The 21133-nt window shown below is 36.9% G+C and overlaps 1 protein-coding gene across 1 annotated transcript; it reads left to right on the forward strand.

Moving 5' to 3' along the window:
• The first annotated feature begins 10677 nt into the window (after positions 1-10677).
• Positions 10678-20515, forward strand: LOC146678155 (adhesion G protein-coupled receptor G2-like). The gene is made up of 10 exons (XM_085411093.1): positions 10678-10809; positions 12236-12343; positions 12487-12532; positions 12705-12799; positions 14288-14430; positions 14700-14968; positions 15049-15145; positions 15672-15801; positions 16686-16842; positions 19914-20515. The coding sequence occupies exons 1-10, from the start codon at positions 10678-10680 to the stop codon at positions 20006-20008; spliced, it is 1272 nt and encodes a 423-aa protein (XP_085267219.1). The 3' UTR covers positions 20009-20515.
• Positions 20516-21133: the final 618 nt, after the last annotated feature.

Here is a 21133-nt window from a genome sequence, read left to right on the forward strand (position 1 = left end):
CCACATTGACACACACATTCATACTCTGATGGATGCATTGGAGAGCAACTTGGGGTTAATATCTTGCCCAAGGATACTTGGCATGCAGACTGGAGGAGCCAGGGATCGAACCACCAACCTTCCAATTAGTAGGTAGTGTTACGTAGTGATGGGCAGATGAAGCTTCATGAAGCACTGAAGCTTTTCATCCAATTGGTTCACCCCAGCGCCAAGCTTCTTGAAGCTTCATTTGCTCTAGCAGGACACCTACTGGACGTAAAAATATTAGTTGGCAAGAATTTGAAGTGTGACCTTTTGCACACAGCCTGTAAATGTCAACAACAAAAGGAGTGTGTAAAACATGTATATTGTAGCGATGGCAGTCTACTTTGTATATTTATACTGGCAGTATGGAAAATGATTATTTGGAAATGCTTAAAATGGAAATGATCATTTACTGTGAGGTGAGGTGTGGTTGGGGTGTGGACAGTGGTTGTGCTTTTGTAACGTTGAGGTATGGACAGCTACACACTGCCTGTTCACATTTTATTCTGTAAAAACTAAATTTTCACTGCTTTTATGGCCTTTTTAGTGGGGAGAACATAGCTAGGATTTAATGATTTAACAAATCTTTTAAATCCTTTGTCCTCCACAATGCTAAATGGCTGGGAGTCCTCAATCACCATGCTAACCAGGTCTTCATCTATTTGAGATTCTTCTCCTGAGGAAAGACAATAAAGACAAAGCACAAATATAAATGTCATACACGTAACTTATTACAGTTGTATAATATTGTTATATCATTTAGTAACATTACTGCATGCTATATTATCATGGCATTTGATGGCTCACCTGGTCTTGCTCAACAATCGGTGTTCCCCTTATTCTCATGCAAAGCTCTGTAGTGCCTAAGCATGGATGAGGTGTTGTTGTTATATCCCAGCTCCCTGGCACATAGCAAACACTTCACCTTGTACAAAAGTAAAGACAGCTTAACATGAATTGTATTGCACCATCAGTATTATGAAAATACATCTTCTGTAGAAATTTACATACCTTTTTGGGAGATATAAGATCAAAATGTTCCCACACAGGGGAGGACATCCTCCTCTTCTTAGCTGGCTCCATTCTCTCCTGACTTTCTCTCCTCACTCTCATAAACCTCCAAACTCTCACTAACCGCAACTCTCCATCAAAAACCCACATTTTGAATGAAGTCTGAGGGGTTTATATCGCTGTCATATCTCGCGGCAAAGTTCGAACCACTTCATGAACATCATGATCACATCTTTACGCACCCTGTCACTTTTTTACACCATGACATATATTTGGAAACATATTTGTTCTTTTACATTTATATGTATATTTATAACTACAGTATATCTCTATATTTAACTATTTATTCTAATATTTATGAATGAATGAATATTTCTGTACCATGCACTACTGATAGGGTACACTGTTGCTGCTCCTGCTGCTGATAGTGCTGGAGTGCAGGGCTGTGTTGATCTGAAACTGTGGACATTGAAAAGTCCATGGAAGAGATGGCAGCTTATTAACCCCTTAAAGCCGGTCGGAGCGGGCACGCTCCGTTTTGCGTAACTATTTTTAAATCCCTCTAGAACCGGAACCACGTAAGCTAGCACAATATTTTTTTTGCATATGAAACCGGAGGAGTTGTACTTACATCTTATGCCATCAGCTTGTCCTAGGTCACGGTTTCCTTCCACATATAGCTTTGCAAATATTGCATAAAAAGCGCTTGCAGCAACAAAAACATAATATTCAAGAAACACGCTTTGCTGATCCGATCAGCTGTTCGTAACACTTCCCACATTGAAACACATCAGCGCCAACGATCGCATGTCCGCCATTACCTGCCCGAAACCGGAAGTGACGTCATTTTCGCAGAAATGTAGTTTTTTACTTGTAGGCCTTAAAAGTCCATACTGGTGTTTTTATAAGTGATGTTTGACTTTATGCTTTTCTGAATAGTTGCTGGGATGCTTAGAACTCAAATTGCACTGCTTAAAATAGTTTTTTTTCATGCACATGCTGTTTTCTTTGCAAATTTGCATCATGCATCAAACAAAAACGATTTTCAATTCTTTTGTAGTTTATTGCACTTTTTTGCAATTTATGTCGTTACTATGGACTTAATGCATACATATTATTAAAATATGGGCTATAACAGTTGTATTGCTGTGTAGCAACTTGAAATGCTCCCAAAAATGGCACTACAGCATGTAAAGATATAAAGTAAGCTCTGGCGGCCTTGGTTCTATAGTAGGTCTTAAAGGGTTAAAGTGTTATGAGATAACAATAAAATGCAAAGATTGATGTCAGCACTTGGAAACAGATTAGGCAACAGATTAAAAAAACTGTGAGACATAAACTAGGCTCTACCTGTGACTCACTCTTTGCATCTCTTTCTCCTTCTATCTATCATTCTCCACTTGCTATCCATCTAAGAACAAGGCACAATTTGCTATTGCGTCAATCTATTATTTAATTATCCACACTTAACAACTCTTACACCTAATCCAAAATTAAATAATGATGGAAAAATGACACAGAACCAAAACATTGTGATTAATAGTTAAATGAGATAGGCAGGCACAGGCAGGACTCCTTAAAAAAACACACATAAAAAAAATGCCTCAAGAAAAGGGCACTTGGCGCATCCCAGAGAAAAGTGCTCAAGCCCCTTCTATCTGTTGGTCATAGCAGTGACATACCACAATTTAGCCTCTAATGACAAATTTCTTTAAAATTCAGGATAAACTAGTTTATAAAAGGATAACTTAGTGCTTAATGTGTGAACAGAACAGTGTCTAGAACTCAGTGTAATATTTTTCAGTAGTTTAATGTTAGCCTGTATTTGCTGTACACCCAGTGGAAGAAGATATATATGTATTTTTAGGTTTATGTCAGCTTATGCTTCCTCTTTTTTATTCAAAAAATAATTTACATGTCAACAACTTCCTATAAACCTCTTCAGGGTTACTCATTTGCCTTTTTGTCACATCAGGTGGGCTCCGAATTCTCATTTCGCATAAAATCATTTTAACAGGGACTGAGCAACATGCAAAGGTAGGCTGTTTGGCTGTATTTATGTTAGAGATTTACTTCGTCTCTCTGAATAAATGCTAATATTACAGCTATAATATTGTAGATTTTTGAAACTCTGAATAAAAAATTATTATTCTAATGTGTAAAGATTTAAATTTTGTGAATGCCTATCTCTGTGGTTTTTGGAGGGGTTTAAGCCATGTGTACTTTTTTAAACAAACTGTTCCTTGTGCGTAAATGTTGTGTTATTTATTTTATTACACATATATTGCTGTAAGATAATTAGAATAATATATTTTGAACATGTAAATATAACTCAAATAAGAAGAGAAAACTGTCTACGAAATGTTTATCCTCAAAAAAGAGTAGGATGAAGTATACACTTTTTCTGTTCCTGCCCCCTTATTTCAAATTCCATTATTTACAAGTCAGTATTCAGAATATAGTCGATACATCAAAATGAGGACAAGTCTTCAATAGAATACAATGAGACAGCTCAATCCCTGAGAGGAAAATTTCTTATATTCTTGCAATTTATTGTTTTTAAATATTCGTGCAAATTTTTGTATTGATGATCATTAACTTCATCTGTACAGGTGTTCCACACACTAAGTCTGTGATATTTTACATTTGTCCTTACCACTGGCTTGCTGAACATAAAGATTCCTCTTGGGTTATTAGTATTTGGCCTTATTTGGAACAAGTTCTGAATATTGTGAGGCAAAGATTTTTTTTTCTGCTTTGTACATTGATTGTGCAGTTCTGAGTTTAGCCAAATTCTTAAATTTAAGAATATTACATTTAATAAAAAGTGGATTTGATAGTTTTTTTTTAAGTGGTTTTATTTAAGTGTTACTTCACATCAGGCATCCCATTGCTAATATTATCATTATTAGTGGTGTAGCAGTTGTAGTATAAGGTGTAGAATTAGTATTAATATAATTGGCCTAACGGCCTTTGCCCTAGATGGGTTCAGTCTTGGACACCCCGCCTTTTCTAATCTTTGAAGCTAATATGGCCTCGTGTGTTTCCAATAAAATTAATTTGAACTCTGTTACAATATAGAAATTTGTTTTTGATTACCAATTAATAACAGTAACTTTGATAACTCGTGTCTGCTGTTAAACATGGTCATATAGCAATATGTATATAAAGCAGCAAATAATGTAAATATAAATACAAATATAAATACAATTTAATATGTAAATATTATAACACATCTCACACCTTTGAATGTGACCCATTTCCTCGCTTTTTGTGGAAACGGGAAGTATAGATCAGTGGCGTCAAACTCATTTGATGGGTCAGACCAGTAACACTCCCTTTTCTGTCAGTGTAAGGAAGTTACATACTTAATAATTTGAAATCTGTCAGCATGACTCTACCAGAAAAAGCTCTCGCAGCTCATTGCCCAGACTGTCCAGTTTTTTTGTTGTTGTTTTCTTCCTTTTTTTCACATTCAGGCCTGAGAGATTCAGTTACAATAGAATAGAATAGCATAGAAAACCTTTATTATCCTACTAATGAGAAATATGGGTGTTACACAGCTCTTATAGCAAGAGGACTATGAAATATAGAAGGAAGACACAAAGTGGTCCTATATACATAAACAACCATTCATGCCAGCAACATCTGCTGGTAAGAATGACCTGCGGTAGCACTCCTTCCTACGCTGTAGGCAGTGTAGGGACTAACGCGTTATTAAGGAACGCGTTACAGTAACTACATTATTATTGTGGTAACGAGCACGGTAACTAGTTATTATGCCAAAATCAGCAACGCGTTTATGCTACAATATTAAAATAAAAGTTTATTCAGCATGAAGAGTGGGTATATAAGATTATTTGTCTGTTGTCACTGGGTGGTGCTGAGGTCATATTCTGGGGTCAGCTTGTGTAAAGGAAGAAATGCATTTAATTCTCAAAGCTGAAATAAAATCCAATCCTTCCCCTCCTGACCGGTGCTTCAGGTTCTGAAGTTCTGCTTTTACATTTTTTCAGTCAACAGTTCTGCTGATGCCTGACATGCAATATACAAAAAGACAAAGCTGTCTAGACTAACAGGTTATCCAGGATAATATTTCACCTTTGATATTCAAATCAAAATTATAAAGAAGGAGACTCCTTAAATCCAAATCATTGTAATAAAAAGTGGCAGGAAACATCTTTGGGGTGGCTGTAGCTCAGGAGGTAGAGCAGGTCAGCTGCTGGTTGGTTGGCGGTTCTATCCCTGGCTACCCCTGTTTGCATGCCAAATATCCTTGGGCAAGATACTTGCCCAACTTGCTCTCTGATGCATCCATTGGAGTATGAATGCGGATGAATGATAGTTAGAAAGCACTCACCATAAAACAGTGCTTGTGTGAATGGGTGTGTATGGGGTGAATGTGGCGTGTTGTATAGAGCACTTTGAGTACTCCGGGAGAGTAAAAAAGCGCTATACAAGAACCAGTCCAAACTAGTTCACGCATTTTTTACTTCCAGGCTGGACTACTGTTTTTCATTATTATCAGGATGTCCTAAAAACTTTCTGAAAAGCCTTCAGCTAATCCAAAATGCTGCAGTAAGAGTCCTGACAGGGACTAGAAAGAGAGAGCAGATTTCTCCTGTTTTGGCTTCCCTTCATTGGCTTCCTGTTAAATCCAGAATTGAATTCAAAATCCTGCTCCTCACATACAAGGTCTTAAATAATCAGGCCCCATCTTATCTTAATGACCTTGTAGTACCATATCACCCTATTAGAGCACTTCGCTCTCACACTGCAGGCTTACTTGTTGTTCCTTCCTGTTGAGCCTTCAGTTTTCAGGCCCCTCTTCTGTGGAACCAGCTTCCAGTTTGGATTCGGGAGACAGACACTATCTCTACTTTCAAGATTAGGCTTAAAACTTTCCTTTTTGCTAAAGCATATAGTTAGGGCTGGATCAGGTGACCCTGAATCCTCCCTTAGTCATGCTGCAATAGACGTAGGCTGCCAGGGGATTCCCATGATGCATTGAGTTTTTCCTTTCCAGTCACCTTTCTCACTCACTATGTATTAACAGACCTCTCTGCATTGAATCATATCTGTTATTAACCTCTGTCTCTCTTTATCCTGTCTTCCTTCTCCGGTCCCAGCAGATGGCCCCGCCCCTCCCTGAGCCTGGTTCTGCCGGAGGTTTCTTCCTGTTAAAAGGGAGTTTTTCCTTCCCACTGTTGCCAAAGTGCTTGCTCATAGGGGCTCATATGATTGTTGGGTTTTTCTCTGTATCTATTATTATAGGACATACTGAACAATATAAAGCGCCTTGAGGCGACTTTTGTTGTGATTTGGCGCTGTATATTATTTGTTTTTATTCCTATTTATTCTATTTATCCCCTTTGTATATTTTATTTATATTTGTCTCTGTATTTATATATATGTGTGTGTGTGTGTGTGTGTATATATATATATATATATAACATTCTGTAACTGTAACTTCTGTCGGTGCAGTGCTTTTGGAAACCGAATTTCCCAGAGGAACCCACCCGAGGGATTAATAAAGTTCTATCTTATCTTATCTCTTATCTCTATAAATAGAATTGAATTGAATTTACCATATTTGGGAAAACTTTATCAAGGGTTAATCTAACAAAGGTTAGTTTGTCAATTTTCTACTACTTTACCCATATTTTGATTTGACTAGTGTATATTTTGGTAATAATTTTTCATTTGAATTATTATGGACAGGCGAAATGTAACCCGCTCTTGAGTAAGTACACCTCACTCTAGGTTCAGTAGTCAAGTATGAGTGCATGTGATGATAACACACACGTTTTGAGTTAACTCTAAACAATCTTAATGCAACAACAGATAACAATTACAAGACAGAAATTACAACTGAGGCCTTCACTAAAAAGAAGAGGAACAAGAGAAAACTGTTCTTAATCTCTTGAAATGATGTTTAAAGGGTATTTGGTTAGTTGCAACTCCACCTTTCACTGGTCCTGCCCACCCACTTAAGATCAATGTAAATTAAGTTTGACACCACTGCTCTCTAGCGTTTATACTCGGGAGTTAAAGTGGGCTGGAAGGAGTTCAGGTGTCCGCAAGTTTTGGTTGTGGTACTTAAGAATCTAGCTGGAGATACAGAAGAAGATTCTGTTACACAGTGTGTTGCTAGATAAAGGTAAAGCTGCTGTATTTCATGGAGAGAGAAAAGAGTGCGAGTTTAATTCATTCAGAGATTCAGAAAGTTGTAGAAAGACAGGACAGGAGAGGGAAAAGACAGGTCAGATTTAAAGATAAGCACTGCTCAGTGACGCTTGATAAACTGCAGGTTGCTGTCAATTGTAAAGACAGTATAAACAGTATAGTGTCAGTGTATAGGGGATGGACATCAACCATGATAGCTTGTGAAACTGCTGACATCCTGCACAAAGAAAAGCTGCTGGCAGATTCTTTGTCCAGGAAAATGCTGTGTAATTATATGACAGATTTTTGGAAAGAGGTGAAAGCTCTCAATAACTGTAAACCATCTCTACCATCAACTGTTGAAGGTGTTTCTGGGGGGGGGCAGATAACATTGCAGCATTATGGAGACAGCATTACAGTGCGTTGTTTAACTGTATAAAAAGTGAACCATACGAGGACAATTTTGACATGAGTAATGACACAATAAGTGTAAGGACACATGAAGTATATGAAGCCATTCATAGGTTATCTGATAACAAAGCTTCTGATTTGGATCACATCACTGCAGAACATTTAAAACATGCTAGTTTAAGGCTAGCTCCTCTTCTAGCACTCTGTTTCACTGGGTTTATGATTCATGGCATATTACCAGACTTAATGCTGTGTATTTTACTGGTACCAGTTATGAAGGACAAAGCTGCAAAAGTGAGCTGTTTGGATAATTATAGGCCGATACTTGCCAGTATTTTATCTAAGGTGTTAGAAAGAATCTTGTTTGACAGAATTAGTGTGTTCATCTCTTCTCTGTTTAATCTGTTTGGCTTCAAACCAAAGCACGACACTGACATGTGCATATATGCACTCAAGGAAATAGTCAGTTTGTATAGGGCTAAAAATTCATCTGTCCTCATGTGTTTCATTGATGCCTCTAAGGCTTTTGATCGAGTGAACCACAGAAAACCTTTTGATAAACTGAAGAGATGGGGAGTTCCTCAATACATCGTGAGGATTCTCTCTTACTCGTACGCTCATCAGAACATGCAGGTTAAATGGGGAAGCAGTATTTCTGCCCCCTTTGGTGTCAGCAATGGTGTTAGACAGGGTGGGATTTTATCCCCAATTTATTTATTCTATATGTTGATGATTTGTCTATACAGCTGAGAGCCTGTAACACTGGGTGTATATTAGGTAGAACATTGATAAATCATCTTATGTATGCAGATGACCTGGTTGTTTTTAGTCCAAGCAGTGCTGGGTTACAGGATCTTCTCAATGTCTGTACTGAATATGGTGTGCAATATGACATAAAGTACAATGCTGTTAAAAGTGCTGTTTTGATATGTAGAACTATGTAGTACAGGAGGACATGCAGACGGTTGGTGTGAGAAAGGAGAATGCAGTGTGCCAAACCCTAAAGCAAGCAGTCAAATAATAATAATAATAATAATAATAATAATAATTGTTGGTGATGTTTCTCCATCAGTGCTGTTAAGTATTTTTCCGAAGAAAATTATCTGTGTCCTCGTAGACTTTAGACAGTTGTTAGAACCCACAGATTTCACAAAAATGTGTCTCTTAAATTCAAAAGTCTTATGTTTTAGTGCTTCTTAATAACACCTTAATCTCATCAGGCAGTATTTGCTTTGACGGAGGGTGAACTTCTTCCATAACCTAAGCCTATTATTGTTTGTAAAGCACAGATACTGTTTTAAATTAATTCTCTGCACTTCGCAGCATGAAGTGGTGGCTTCTCTTTTGGCTGGTGTTTTTCCTGTCACACCAACCTCCTGCATGTCGTAGTTCACCACCAGTCTGTAGAAACAAACCAGGTCCACCAGGTCAGGATTCCTGCAGGGGCCAGTGCAACGGTAAGATGCTTTACTATTAATATTTAAGGCTCATGTTTCCATGTGAAACATTCTGTAGAACTTTTAATTAACTCAATGTTGTAAAAATGTGTATATGATTAATTAATTAATTTATTTATTTTTACAGGGAATGGCACATGCTGTAAGAAAGTTTTAGCCAACATTTTTAAAAACAGAAGCTGTGATGACGCTGTCAAGTAAACACTTTCCTTCTAAATAACTTTTTTTGAGTTTTCTATTTTGAAAAACTGTTAGATTAAATATGTATATAGGAGCAAAATCAAAAGGGTTGAGATGGTAATGTGTTTCAGATGGTTTATGGCAGGGGTGTCAAACTCAATCAGACAAGGGGCCAAAACCCAAAGCACACTTTAGTTCGCAGGCAAACAGGATTTACTGAAGAGATTAAAACTGAAAGTTTTTTCTAACATAAATATGAACAAAAACAGGACAGGATACAATATTCTTTCTTAGAAAATGACTGAAATAACTAAAAAATACATCCTGTCAAATGTATAAAAATTTAAAATATGAAGGTGCTCCAAAAATGAAAATAAAAACAGGTCACTAGTGTCCCGTTATACTGCCACTGTATCAGCTCCATTTGAACCTGTAAAAATGCAGTTCCGTCGTCAGCAGCAAATGGGTTGTGATGCAGCTTGAAATTTATTTTCTTTTTCTGGTTTACTTTCCAAAGCACTGTGTGCACTCATAAGTGCAGCTTTACTTGAAACTCCTTCACTGCATCAGCACATCAGTGATCATGCAAGTCTGCAATTGGCAGATTTCCTCATTCTGCTCACAAACTCTTTTCTCTGACTTAGTTTCTGCACCTTTGTAAAATACACCATGTTGCCAAACTCTAAATCTATTTTCCGGGATTTGACCTGCTGGCCTTGACTTTGACACCTTTGGTCTGTGGTGTGTAATTAATGTAAGATTTTTAATCAGAATGTGGCATTCTGATTTTTTTTCTTATCCTTTTCAACAAGTGCCATTAAGGAGCTGCAAGAGATTCTAGAGGAAGAAGAAATAAGCGGGGCCAGTTCATCAATTATTTCTGACACTGTTGTTGCCCTACAGTATAAACCCAATCGTACCTTTAAAGGCCTCGACATTTATGCCAGCGATAATCAGGTGTTTAAAAAATTATTTCATAGTGTAATGTGACAATGATATTTTAAGCTGTTCACAGTTTTTAGCAGCAAAACTGGCAATATCTGTTTTGTTTAAAGTTTTGGTCTTGAAAACTGCTGGGAATGGTTGAGATTGTTTATATCCTATTGATGTCCAAATGTGCATGTATTTTTAGTTACTTTTGTCCTTATTTTCCCTAAGCCACAAAACAGCTTGTTTGATATTGCTTTAGCTATGAAATATCTGAACATGTTCTTTATACTGTAGATTAAACTTTCCTGCTGCTTTGCATTTCGGAGTCTGTGAACCTTAATGACTTTCCTCAAGTTCCAGCAATTTGAGATCATTTGGACTAAAATGGCTGAAGAGCAGTTTTGGATTTCCATTAAATTTATAATGCATGTTTAGATATATGCTAAGTTGAGAATAATGTTACTCTTATTCACATCATCTTCCTGTTTTTGGCACGTTGATGCATATGCAGGTACAACCAGGCCAGTCTCCTCCCAGCAGCAGAGTGAGAGTTCAGCTGCCGAGTGAACTGCAAGCTGGACCAAACAACAAGATTGTGTTCTGCATGATTAAGTGGCCTGAAATAAACCAGGTCAGAAATTAAACTCTGTTATACAAAATCTTGAATTTTATACAGACATAGATTTTACACTGTAAATTAAACTACAATCGTTTGTTGATTTAGCTTGTTTTAGCCAAGTAACATTACTAAAAAAAATCTTTTTACATAAGCAAACATTTGGTCCATATTTATTTTATCTTCCAGTCATTTAACATTATTTATTATTAAGAAACTTTTGTCTCACTATCTTGATAACAGACCTTCATCTGAGCACTCAAACCTGCCACCATTCAGCTCAAGTCACATTATTTAAAAACAAACAAACAAAAATATAAGCATATATACATAATTGACCCTTGACTTTAGAGAAGTAAAGCAGGAGACAAATAATAGATTTTTTACTTAGTGCAGACCTCTAGGAAACTAGAATAGCTAAAGTAACATCCACATAAAGGCCCCAAGGTCTCATAGTTTTTTGTAGTAAAACACTGCATTGTAATAAAATCAATTCTACACACATTACATGTCAATTGTTTAAATTTAGCTGCTTATACACCAAAAGTGCTTCAGCCTCAGCTTCATTTGGAAATATATGATAATTATCGGATAGAGTTGCTGGCAGAACAGTAAAGTGATTGCTTTTATGTTCATGTCAGGAAGACAGATGTGTAGATTTTATAAAGATTTATTTGGAACCTGCCGTGCCTCTGCACATCAAACTAGTGACAAAAATATAGCAATTTATTTTGAGTTAACTCGCACAGATATCTTCATGTGGAGAAACAGTTTTAAAACTGCAATGATTATTTACCCTGCTGTGTATTCAAAATACCTTTATGCCATATAATAGCATTTCTCCCAAGCTACAAATATTAATTCATATATGCAGTACATGAAAGCTCCAACACATGTAACAATGTACAAATAACTTTGTGTCCAGTACGTTATTGCCTCCATGATTTAATAAATGGATTGGATGTGTCTCATGAAGGAGCAATAAGTTTGGACTTAACATTGTTCTTTATGGTTTAATGTCTTCATATTTTAAACATAAAAGAATGTTTTGCCACAGGAACAATAAGTGAAATATTGTTAGTCATTTATTTATTTACATTAAATTAGTTTAATTTTATACATTAAAAGACAGCTATGGGAACTGCTCTAATCAGTAAGAGTTAATCAATTTGTTCAACTTTCAAACAGGAAGAGGATGAGTTATATATTTAAACGCAAATGTGCTGAAGGTCTTTAGCAATAATGCACAAAATATAAATGTGGTATATATTAAAGACACTTCTATGTATATTTTTATGTAGAAAAGTTGGTACACCAGGGAAAAATCACTACAACCTTTTAATAAAATGTAAATTACATTAAAATTATTTCATAATAGACAACAAATCTTAAATAAATATTTTCTCAAAAAACAAACTGAGGAATGTGTGTTTTATTGTAGACTGACGTTTATGACAGAAGACTGTTTGGCCTGAGTGTGCAGCGCAAGAGGATATCAGGACTACAGCAGCGTGTCAACATCACCATAAACCTAACCAAGGAAATAAATGTACTTAATGTTGTCATTTACTGCAGATGTGCCTTTTACAATATTATATTATTAAATATGTTTTATCTTTTGTTTAGCAAAAGTTAATAAAAAAAAAGTTAGGCATATATAGTATTTAAACATGCAATATTTCTGTGTCACAGGACACCCAAAAACCCTCGTGTCAGTTCATTAACTTCTCACCAAACAGTGAGTAACCAAGCATCACATCTGCCAAGAATAATGTAAAACATTAATATTTTTTTAAATAACCTTCAGTCATTGTTGTTTGTGTTTTGTCTTAAGATCACAAAGCTGATCTGATCTGACTTGGATATAAAAACATCTTATGTATCACTGATCTCTATTTTTGATGTATCAGCTTTTAGTGAGGATGGATGCATTACTCTATGGACTCGTGGTCAGAATAATGTCACCTGTTCCTGTGACCATCTCACATACTTTGCTGTGCTTCTGGTAGGACGGACAATTTTTCATTCTAAAAAAGTGGAATTTCAGGACTTACATGTCTTTAGACTTGAGGGAAACTCGATCAACAAAATATAGACAAACACCTCAGTAATAAAATGGGAAATCTCTTTTAGCAGGTGTGTTGCTAACAATCCAACAATTTCACGCTGAGTTGGACACAGTTTAGCTATCTGGTTCTGATGCTTTGGTAAAAAGTTGTTGTGTGTAATGGCCAACTTCAGCCTTAACTCACATAGTCAAACTTTCTATTGTAATTCCTTTAAGCAGTTGTCAAATTTTTGAAGAATAACTTCTTGAAGGACATTCAAAGCTCTTTTTGGATGTTGTCTGCCTCTTGCTCCACTCTCTGTCAGGATGATTGGATAATAACGCTTCAATAATGTTGTGGTTTTTTCTTCTCTTCTACTCTTTAACTGTAGTAATAGTATCTTTGGAATCATTTTAATGCTGAAACTGTCAACACATAGTATTGCATGGACAAACAAAATCTGACAGTACCTTTACTGTGTTCATAATTACATCAACTTTGATAAGATTTTCAACACCACTGTGTAAACATAACAGAGCCCCCGCTGTGTTCTACAGACAGCTGCAGACACTCACTGTTGTATCTCTCTCCTGACCTACTCCATATAAAAAAATGTGAACCAAAAAATGTCATTCCTCCATCAGGCATGTTACCAGTGATTTTCAGTACAGTTCTTATGTAATTTAATGTGCATCAGCCTTTTCTGAAGAATTAGAAGCTAAATATAAAGACATGAGGTGTGACTCAAGACTTTCATAGCACTGACTTTACAGTATGTTTAATATATGTTAAAACAAAAAAGATTCATTTATACTGTACAACGTACAACACTCATCTCTTGCCAAAATGTTTCCTCAACTATAGTGTGTTATTAAGAATGTCGCTGCACTGGGTGTGCCCTGCCGACGTCGTGTGATTCCTGATACTATCACTAGATGCCCCAAAGTGAACAAAAGTAATCTTTTTCTGTTACAAATGCTCCCTTTACACCATGACTACAATCTTCATTCTTTTGTTAGTATCATCTGTTCTCACGCACAGTTCATTGGCTCATTGACTTGTCATTGATTATCTTATCTGTGACTTACTTTTCCTCATCTACATCTTTGTTTTACAACACCTAATTTACTGAAAACTTTCTGAAATAAAAACCGTGTTCAGGGTGTTGTGATTTTAATTTGATATAGCCAAAGACTTGAATGATGAAGAAAAGAAATACTAAAACTGGACAAACAAGACTGTATTTCCCCAATCACGTGTCTGTCTCCTGCTTATTTTATTGTATAGAACTGTACTCTTGCATACACCTCCTCTATTCCTGTTGCTTATTTTGTATTGACTTTACTGCTTCACTGTTTGCGTGTCTTATGTTTAATTTCTACTCACTGACTACTTCTCACAATCAAAATGCTGCAAAATAAAGTGAGTGTGTATTTTCTGCACAGCTGCCTGTTTCTGGCTCTGATACAAATGGCACTGGGTCCCTCTCACCTAAAGACCAGGAGATTTTAACATACATCACTCTGATTGGCTGCAGTCTCTCTCTTTTTGCCCTGGTCATCACTGTTTTGCTCTTCATCACAAATAGGTAATTCATTTAATGACATTCTTCATCCTTTCTGTCTCTGCTTTTGTTATTAGACTCCTCCTATCCCATTGACTATTCAGTATGTACTATCGCCTTCCAGTCCTGACTTTTTTAACACCACAGTCAATTAATAACCTTTTTGTCTTTTTTCCTTGTTTTAATCTTTGTTCCTTATCACATCATACATGTAGATTTGGTCTAATTGTATTCCAAACAGAATAATACTAAAAAAGATGTGACTTACCATGAATCACATCTGTATTTGCCAGAAAGGTCAGAGAAGATGTTTCTATGAAGGTCCACATCAACCTCGTGATTGCCCTGATCCTCCTCAACCTGCACTTCCTGCTAAGTTCCAGGGTGGCAGCAGTGTCCTCCACTGGGGTCTGTTTATACATGGCTCTTGCCCTTCACTACTCCCTGCTGACTACTTTCAGCTGGATGGCTTTGGAGGGATTTCATCTCTACCTTCTCTTAGTCAAAGTCTTCAACATCTACATCAAAAGATACCTGCTCAAACTCAGTGTGGTGGGATGGGGTGAGTGGAATAATTTAAGCAAGAAGCTATTTATCATCGTCATCATCATCATCATCTAAATAACAGTTCTTGTTTTTCAGGTGTTCCTGCAGTCATTGTGTCAGTGGTGGTGATCATAGACAGAGGCTTTTACAGTCCTGTCTCTCTGGACGCATCTAAATCCAACAACACTGATATGTAAGGAAAATATCTGCAAGCATCTAAAATTGAATAAAGAAAATTTAAAATAACAATTCATATTTATTTATTAACTGTTGGTGTACGCATCAGAGTGTAGAGGGGAAAGTGTCATACAAGGGATAGGAATCAAACTCAATTTTACCAAACACTTATTTGCCTATATGGAGAAGACTCTGGTATATTTCACCACATGCATCTAAATTATCCGCTATACCCACCCCCAAAAAAGTTAATTCTGTTCATCTGGATGTAATGTTTTCAGTAGGAGAAACGTTTCACTCATTCAAATGATGGGAAAGGCTGGGGAAACCTGCAGTCAGCTGAGACTGAAGAAGTCACTTGGATGAGTGACGAAAAGTTTCTTGCAATGAAAACACTACGTCCATATGAACAGAATCAAGCTTTTGGGGCGATTTCCCATCCTGGATGATTGGGCATGCATCAATACGCCTGCAATAAGATTTCTATTACAGAAAGTACTTCTTAACTGAAACATGGGTCATCTGAACTCCCTTTCTTTTAGATGCTATATAACCAATGACAAGGTCAAGATGGGGACTACACTGGGACCATTCATCTTGGTGTTCCTCTTTAACATGATCATGTTTGCGGTGACAATCAGACGAGTTTGGACTCTACGCAAAACCACAGAGGTACTGGGCAGTTTTGTGTTGCTATTGTCAACATGTCCTATGAAAGCTTAAAAATAACAATAATGAATTAGTCTTATAAACAACTGGTAGTTTTATATAACAAGAAAAATAAAGGCTAACTCTAGTCATCACTATTGTTAATTTTTATTTTACATTAGTCGTTCCTTTTAAAGGATGAACTGTGGGATGGGTTGTCTGTTAGCTTTTAAGACCAAGTAAATTCTCAGAAAAAAATAAAGGAACACTTTTTATTCAGAGTGTAGCATTAAGCCAACTTGATGAAGTAAACTTCTGGGATACTGATCTGGTCAGTTAAGTAGCAGAGGGAGTGTTAATCAGCCTCAGCTGATTTGACGTTAATGAAATAAACAGCGAGAGCTATGGATGCCATTAGATATCAGGATATCCTTGATCCATTGTCAGACCCTAAATTGGATCAGTGGTTTCTTGGTTCCTCCTGGTGCATGACAATTCAAAGACTCATTTGGCAGCTCCTGAAGGAAGAAAGACCTGATACCATTAACTGCCCCCACACCTATCTGACCTAAATTCAATAGAACACCTCCGGGACATTATGTTTTGGTCCATCCGATGGTGCCAGGTTACAGCTTAACTGTCCAGAAGCTCAGTGATGCACTGGTCCAGATCTGTGAGGAGATCCTTAAAGACACCATCCAACATCTCATTTTTTTGCAATGAGATCTGTTGTGTTTTTAAAGTGTTCCTTTAAATCTTTTCAGCACTGTATTGTGTTTTGTAGTCATTTATCTAAAAACAAACAAACAAACAAAAAACATACTTTAGTATTGACTATTTAAACACATTTGTCTTACTGTGTGAGATTGTATATAATCTCCTGTGTCATTCTATATTTGGCAAATCAGTTTGGGCAGAGTAACCGTGACAGAGCCAAGAAAGACATTTGTACCCTGCTGGGAGTCATGACTCTGCTCGGCATTACCTGGGGCCTGGTCTTCTTCTCTTTTGGATACCTGACCACTCCTGGCATCTACCTCTTCTGCATCCTGAACTCACTGCAAGGTCTGTATAACCATTTGTATGTTAAGGCAAGGCAAGTTTATTTATATAGCACAATTCAACAACAAGGTGATTCAAAGTGCTTTACAGAGACATTAAAAAACAAAAACAAATATGAAGCACGATTTAAAATTGAAAAAAAAAAGGAAGTAACAGTAGATAAAATCAGTAGTTAAAATGTAAGTTTTGAAATTTAAGCTTAAAAGTAAAACAGTGTGGATTTGCTTTATTCAAATGCAGCTGAGAACAGGTGAGTCTTCAACCTGGATTTAAATAAACGGAGTGTTTCAGCTGATCTGAGGCTTTCTGGGAGTTTGTTCCAGATATATGGAGCATAAAAGCTGAATGCAGCTTCTCTGTGTCTGGTTCTGACAAAAAAACAGATCCAGATGACCTGAGGGATCTGGAAGGTTCATACTGGGTCAGGAGGTCACTGATGTATTTTGGTCCTAAACCATTCAGAGCTTTATAGACCAGCATCAGAACTTTAAAGTCTATCCTCTGACGGACAGGCAGCCAGTGTAAAGACCTCAGAGCTGCACTGATGTGGTCCACTTTTTTGGTCTTAGTGAGGACTCGAGCAGCAGAGTTCTGAATGAGCTGTAGTTGTCTGACTGATTTTTTAGGTAGACCTGTAAAGATGCTGTTACAGTAATCAAGCCTACTAAAGATGAATGCATGGACTAGTTTTTCCAGGTCCTGTTGAGACATCAGATCTTTTATCCTTGAAATATTCTTGAGGTGATAGTAAGCTGATTTTGTTATTGTCTTAATGTGTTTCTCTAAGTTTAGGTCTGCATCCATCACTACACCCAAATTTCTCGCCTGGTTTGTGGTTTTTAGATGTATAGATTGAAGTTCTCTGGTGACCTGTAATCGTTTTTCTTTGGCGCCAAAGACTATTACCTCAGTTTTATTTTTGTCTAGCTGGAGAAAATTGTGGCACAACCAGTCATTAATTTCCTCAATGCATTTACCAAGAGCCTGTACAGGGCCTTGGTCTCCTGGTGACATTGTGATATATAGTTGTGTGTCATCTGCATAGCTATGATAGTTTATTTTGTTGTTGTTTATAATCTGTGCCAGTGGGAGCATGTACATGTTAAACAGAAGGGGTCCCAAGATGAAACCTTGGGGAACTCCAGATGTGATACTTGTCTGCTCAGATATGAAATTATCTATTGATACAAAGTATTTCCTGTTTTTGCAAGTATATTTTGAACCAGTTTAGTACAGTTCCTGAAAGACCTGCCCAGTTCTCCAGTCGTTTGAGTAATATGTTGTGGTCAACAGTATCAAATGCTGCACTGAGATCCAGCAAAACAAAGACTGACATTTTTCCACTGTCTATATTCAGACATATGTCATTAAACACTTTAGTCAGAGCGGTTTCAGTGCTTTGGTTCTGTCTAAAACCTGACTGGAAGGCATCATAGCAGTTATTCTGTGTCAAGAAGTAATTGAGCTGTTGAGAAACTCCTTTTTCAGTGATCTTACTTAAAAATGGGAGATTTGAGATCGGCCTGTAGTTGTTCATTTGTGACTTGTCAAGATTGTCCGTTTTCAGTTTACCTGACACCTGACATTAAAGAAAGGTGGACGAGCTGTAACAGGTCTGACTCCAAAGCCTTTGAGACCTTTTTGAAAAAAACTTGTTGGCAGGACATCTAAACAGCAAGAGGAGTTCAGTTGACCTAAGATGTCCTCCAGGTCTTTGCTGTTAATAGGGTGAAACTGTTTCATGGTGTTTAAACAGTTTTTCGGTGGACACAGTACACATCCTGAATCTGCTGTTGATGTACCAATTGCTTGTCTAATCTTTTGGATTTTGTCTGTGAAGAATTTGGCAAGGTCATTGCAGGCCATGGTCGAATGAAGTTCAGCTGCCACTCACACAGGAGGGTTTGTTGGCCTGTCAACTGTAGCCGATAAGACCCTCGCATTATGACTGTTTTTGGTGATGATGTCAGAGAAGTAAAATCAATTAAGATAAATTCTGTCATGATTTTAGAGCTATTGTAGGTCACAAGTTTCTGTGTGGGCCCCGCATGGGAAACAAAGTAATGCAGGTGGCCAGGTCATTTACAATAATTAAAAAAAATATTATTTCATAGTGATTCGAGATTTTGGAAAGTCACAGAATATTTTCAAATTTTAAAAATAAACTAAAGAATTCATAGGCTTCTAAATGTCTACTGTACAATATTGTTTGCACTGCATTTCTGAGAGAAGCACATTACGTTTAAGGGAAAGCACTTTCTATTATACATGGAAAATAAATCCACTTAGCTCTCTCATGGTGAAAAACCCATGTTTCTGTTTATAGTTGCTAGTGTTGTATTCATCATGGTTATCTTGTGTCCCCTGTGTTTACTGTGTTAATTTCTGCCACCCTCTGTGTACTCATCCTTTTATTTCAGGAACCCTGTATTTAGTTTAGTCATGTTTCTGTATTTTCCATGGTTAGTTATCTCACTTCCTGTTTTATTTTAGAGTTTGTGTTCCTTGTTTGTTGTCATGAGTTTTACTTCCCTTGTGTTGTCTGATCATTCTGTTCAGCCATGTCTTGTTCTCCCCACCTCTCTTCGCTCCTCAAATCAACCTTCGGTATATATATTGTCACTGTCTACATGGATCCTTTTCAAAAAGCACCTGTTTCTGTTACTTGCTTCCCAGTGTTTTTGTTCTTCCTTTCTTTGCTCCTGCATCTCTCCTTGGCTTTATATTCTAGTTAGTGTGTTTTTAAATCTGTAGACTTCAGTTTCCCTTTGTACTCATGTTAGTCAGCCTGTGGTGTTTTTGCATTGTACATGTACAATGACAATGAAGGTATATTCTATTATATTCTATTCTATTAAACTATTCTATTAAATGAATGACTTACTTTAAGTTTCAATCAATCTGTCTCCAAGCGTCTGCGTTTTGGTCCTTCACAACTTACAATCTGCACATCCTGCAGATTCTGACACACAGATGAATTACTACTTTCATTTTCAAATGTGCGTACTCATTGCATCTCCTGTATAAAGTCTAAACATTTACTTCTCTTCCTCTGTCTTGCTTGTTCCATGCAGGTTTCTTCATCTTCCTGTGGTTTATGATGTCACTGAGAAAGGCTAAAACTGCAGTTACTAAGACAAGCAATGAAACACGAAGCACCAGCACCTAGCTTACACACAACTACCAATACCCCGAGAAGTTCCTTTGTGTGTGCTGTTGGAATGTTTAATGCAATATTAACTTAGAAACATTGTTGTATACATGAGTTCAAGAAGAAATTGTATCAGATAAGAGATCAGCTGACACTAAAAAAATGTATGTGAATGTATTAATTGTGAAGATTTTAACAGCTCAAATTTAGTTTGAAGTTTTCTTTTTATTGCAATAGACAGAGTTTTTATGGCAAGCAGTTTATCTTATTGTTAGAGGATAGATCACCTGTCTCTTTTTACACTCGCTTTCAGAGATCAGAGGCAAAACAACATAAAATTGCTATTTTGTCACATTTTCACCAGTCTGCACATTAGATCTTAGTTTCAAATGAATCTCACCTGGCATTAGTTTAGTATTTTAAGACGCTGTTATGTTGATTGATTGCACATACAGCATTTTGCTTTATTTTAATTGAACTGGTCTGAAAATTATTTTATATTAAAGCACATTGTGAATCACTAAAGGCTGTGGTGTTAGTAATAACAGTAATAGCTGTCTTATTACCTTCACCCTATGGACATTTACGAGTTACGGGCATTCTAAAGTGAAAATCTCAGTTTTGTTCAGTATCATTATCATATGGTAACTCATAGTTTAAATATCAAAAGTGTACTAATTTAATGTTTACAACACAGAATGTCAGAAAAAAACCAGCGGGACCCTGCATATAGGTAGAGAACCCTTTAAAAAGTGTATTTTGGGTAAACAGTGGTCATATCACTTCGTGGGACCGGTGGCTGCTCAGAGACACAACATGAAAGGTCTCTTCTTTACCCACACTTTGATAACGTACGGTTACTGTACAACCTTGGTTCTCTTAGTGAAAGACTATCTCTCCACACCATCACATATTCCATATGTACGGGGTACGACTCCCCTTGGTCGTGGCACAAGGATACTTACTTAAGACACTCCGGCACGCCCGGCCACAGCTCATGTATAAAACAGCTGTGCAGACTTGACACCGGTAATAGTTTGATCAGAGGGCGTCTTCAAGCGGCCTGATGGTGGAGAGATAGTTTCTCGCTAAAAGAACCAAAGCTACACAGTAATCGTATGTTCTCTAGCATATCAAGACTAT

This window comes from Rhamphochromis longiceps, linkage group LG1, assembly GCF_057381845.1.
Source record: "Rhamphochromis longiceps isolate RC_006_pf linkage group LG1, R_longiceps_female_GT1.1, whole genome shotgun sequence".
Classification (NCBI taxonomy): domain Eukaryota; kingdom Metazoa; phylum Chordata; class Actinopteri; order Cichliformes; family Cichlidae; genus Rhamphochromis; species Rhamphochromis longiceps.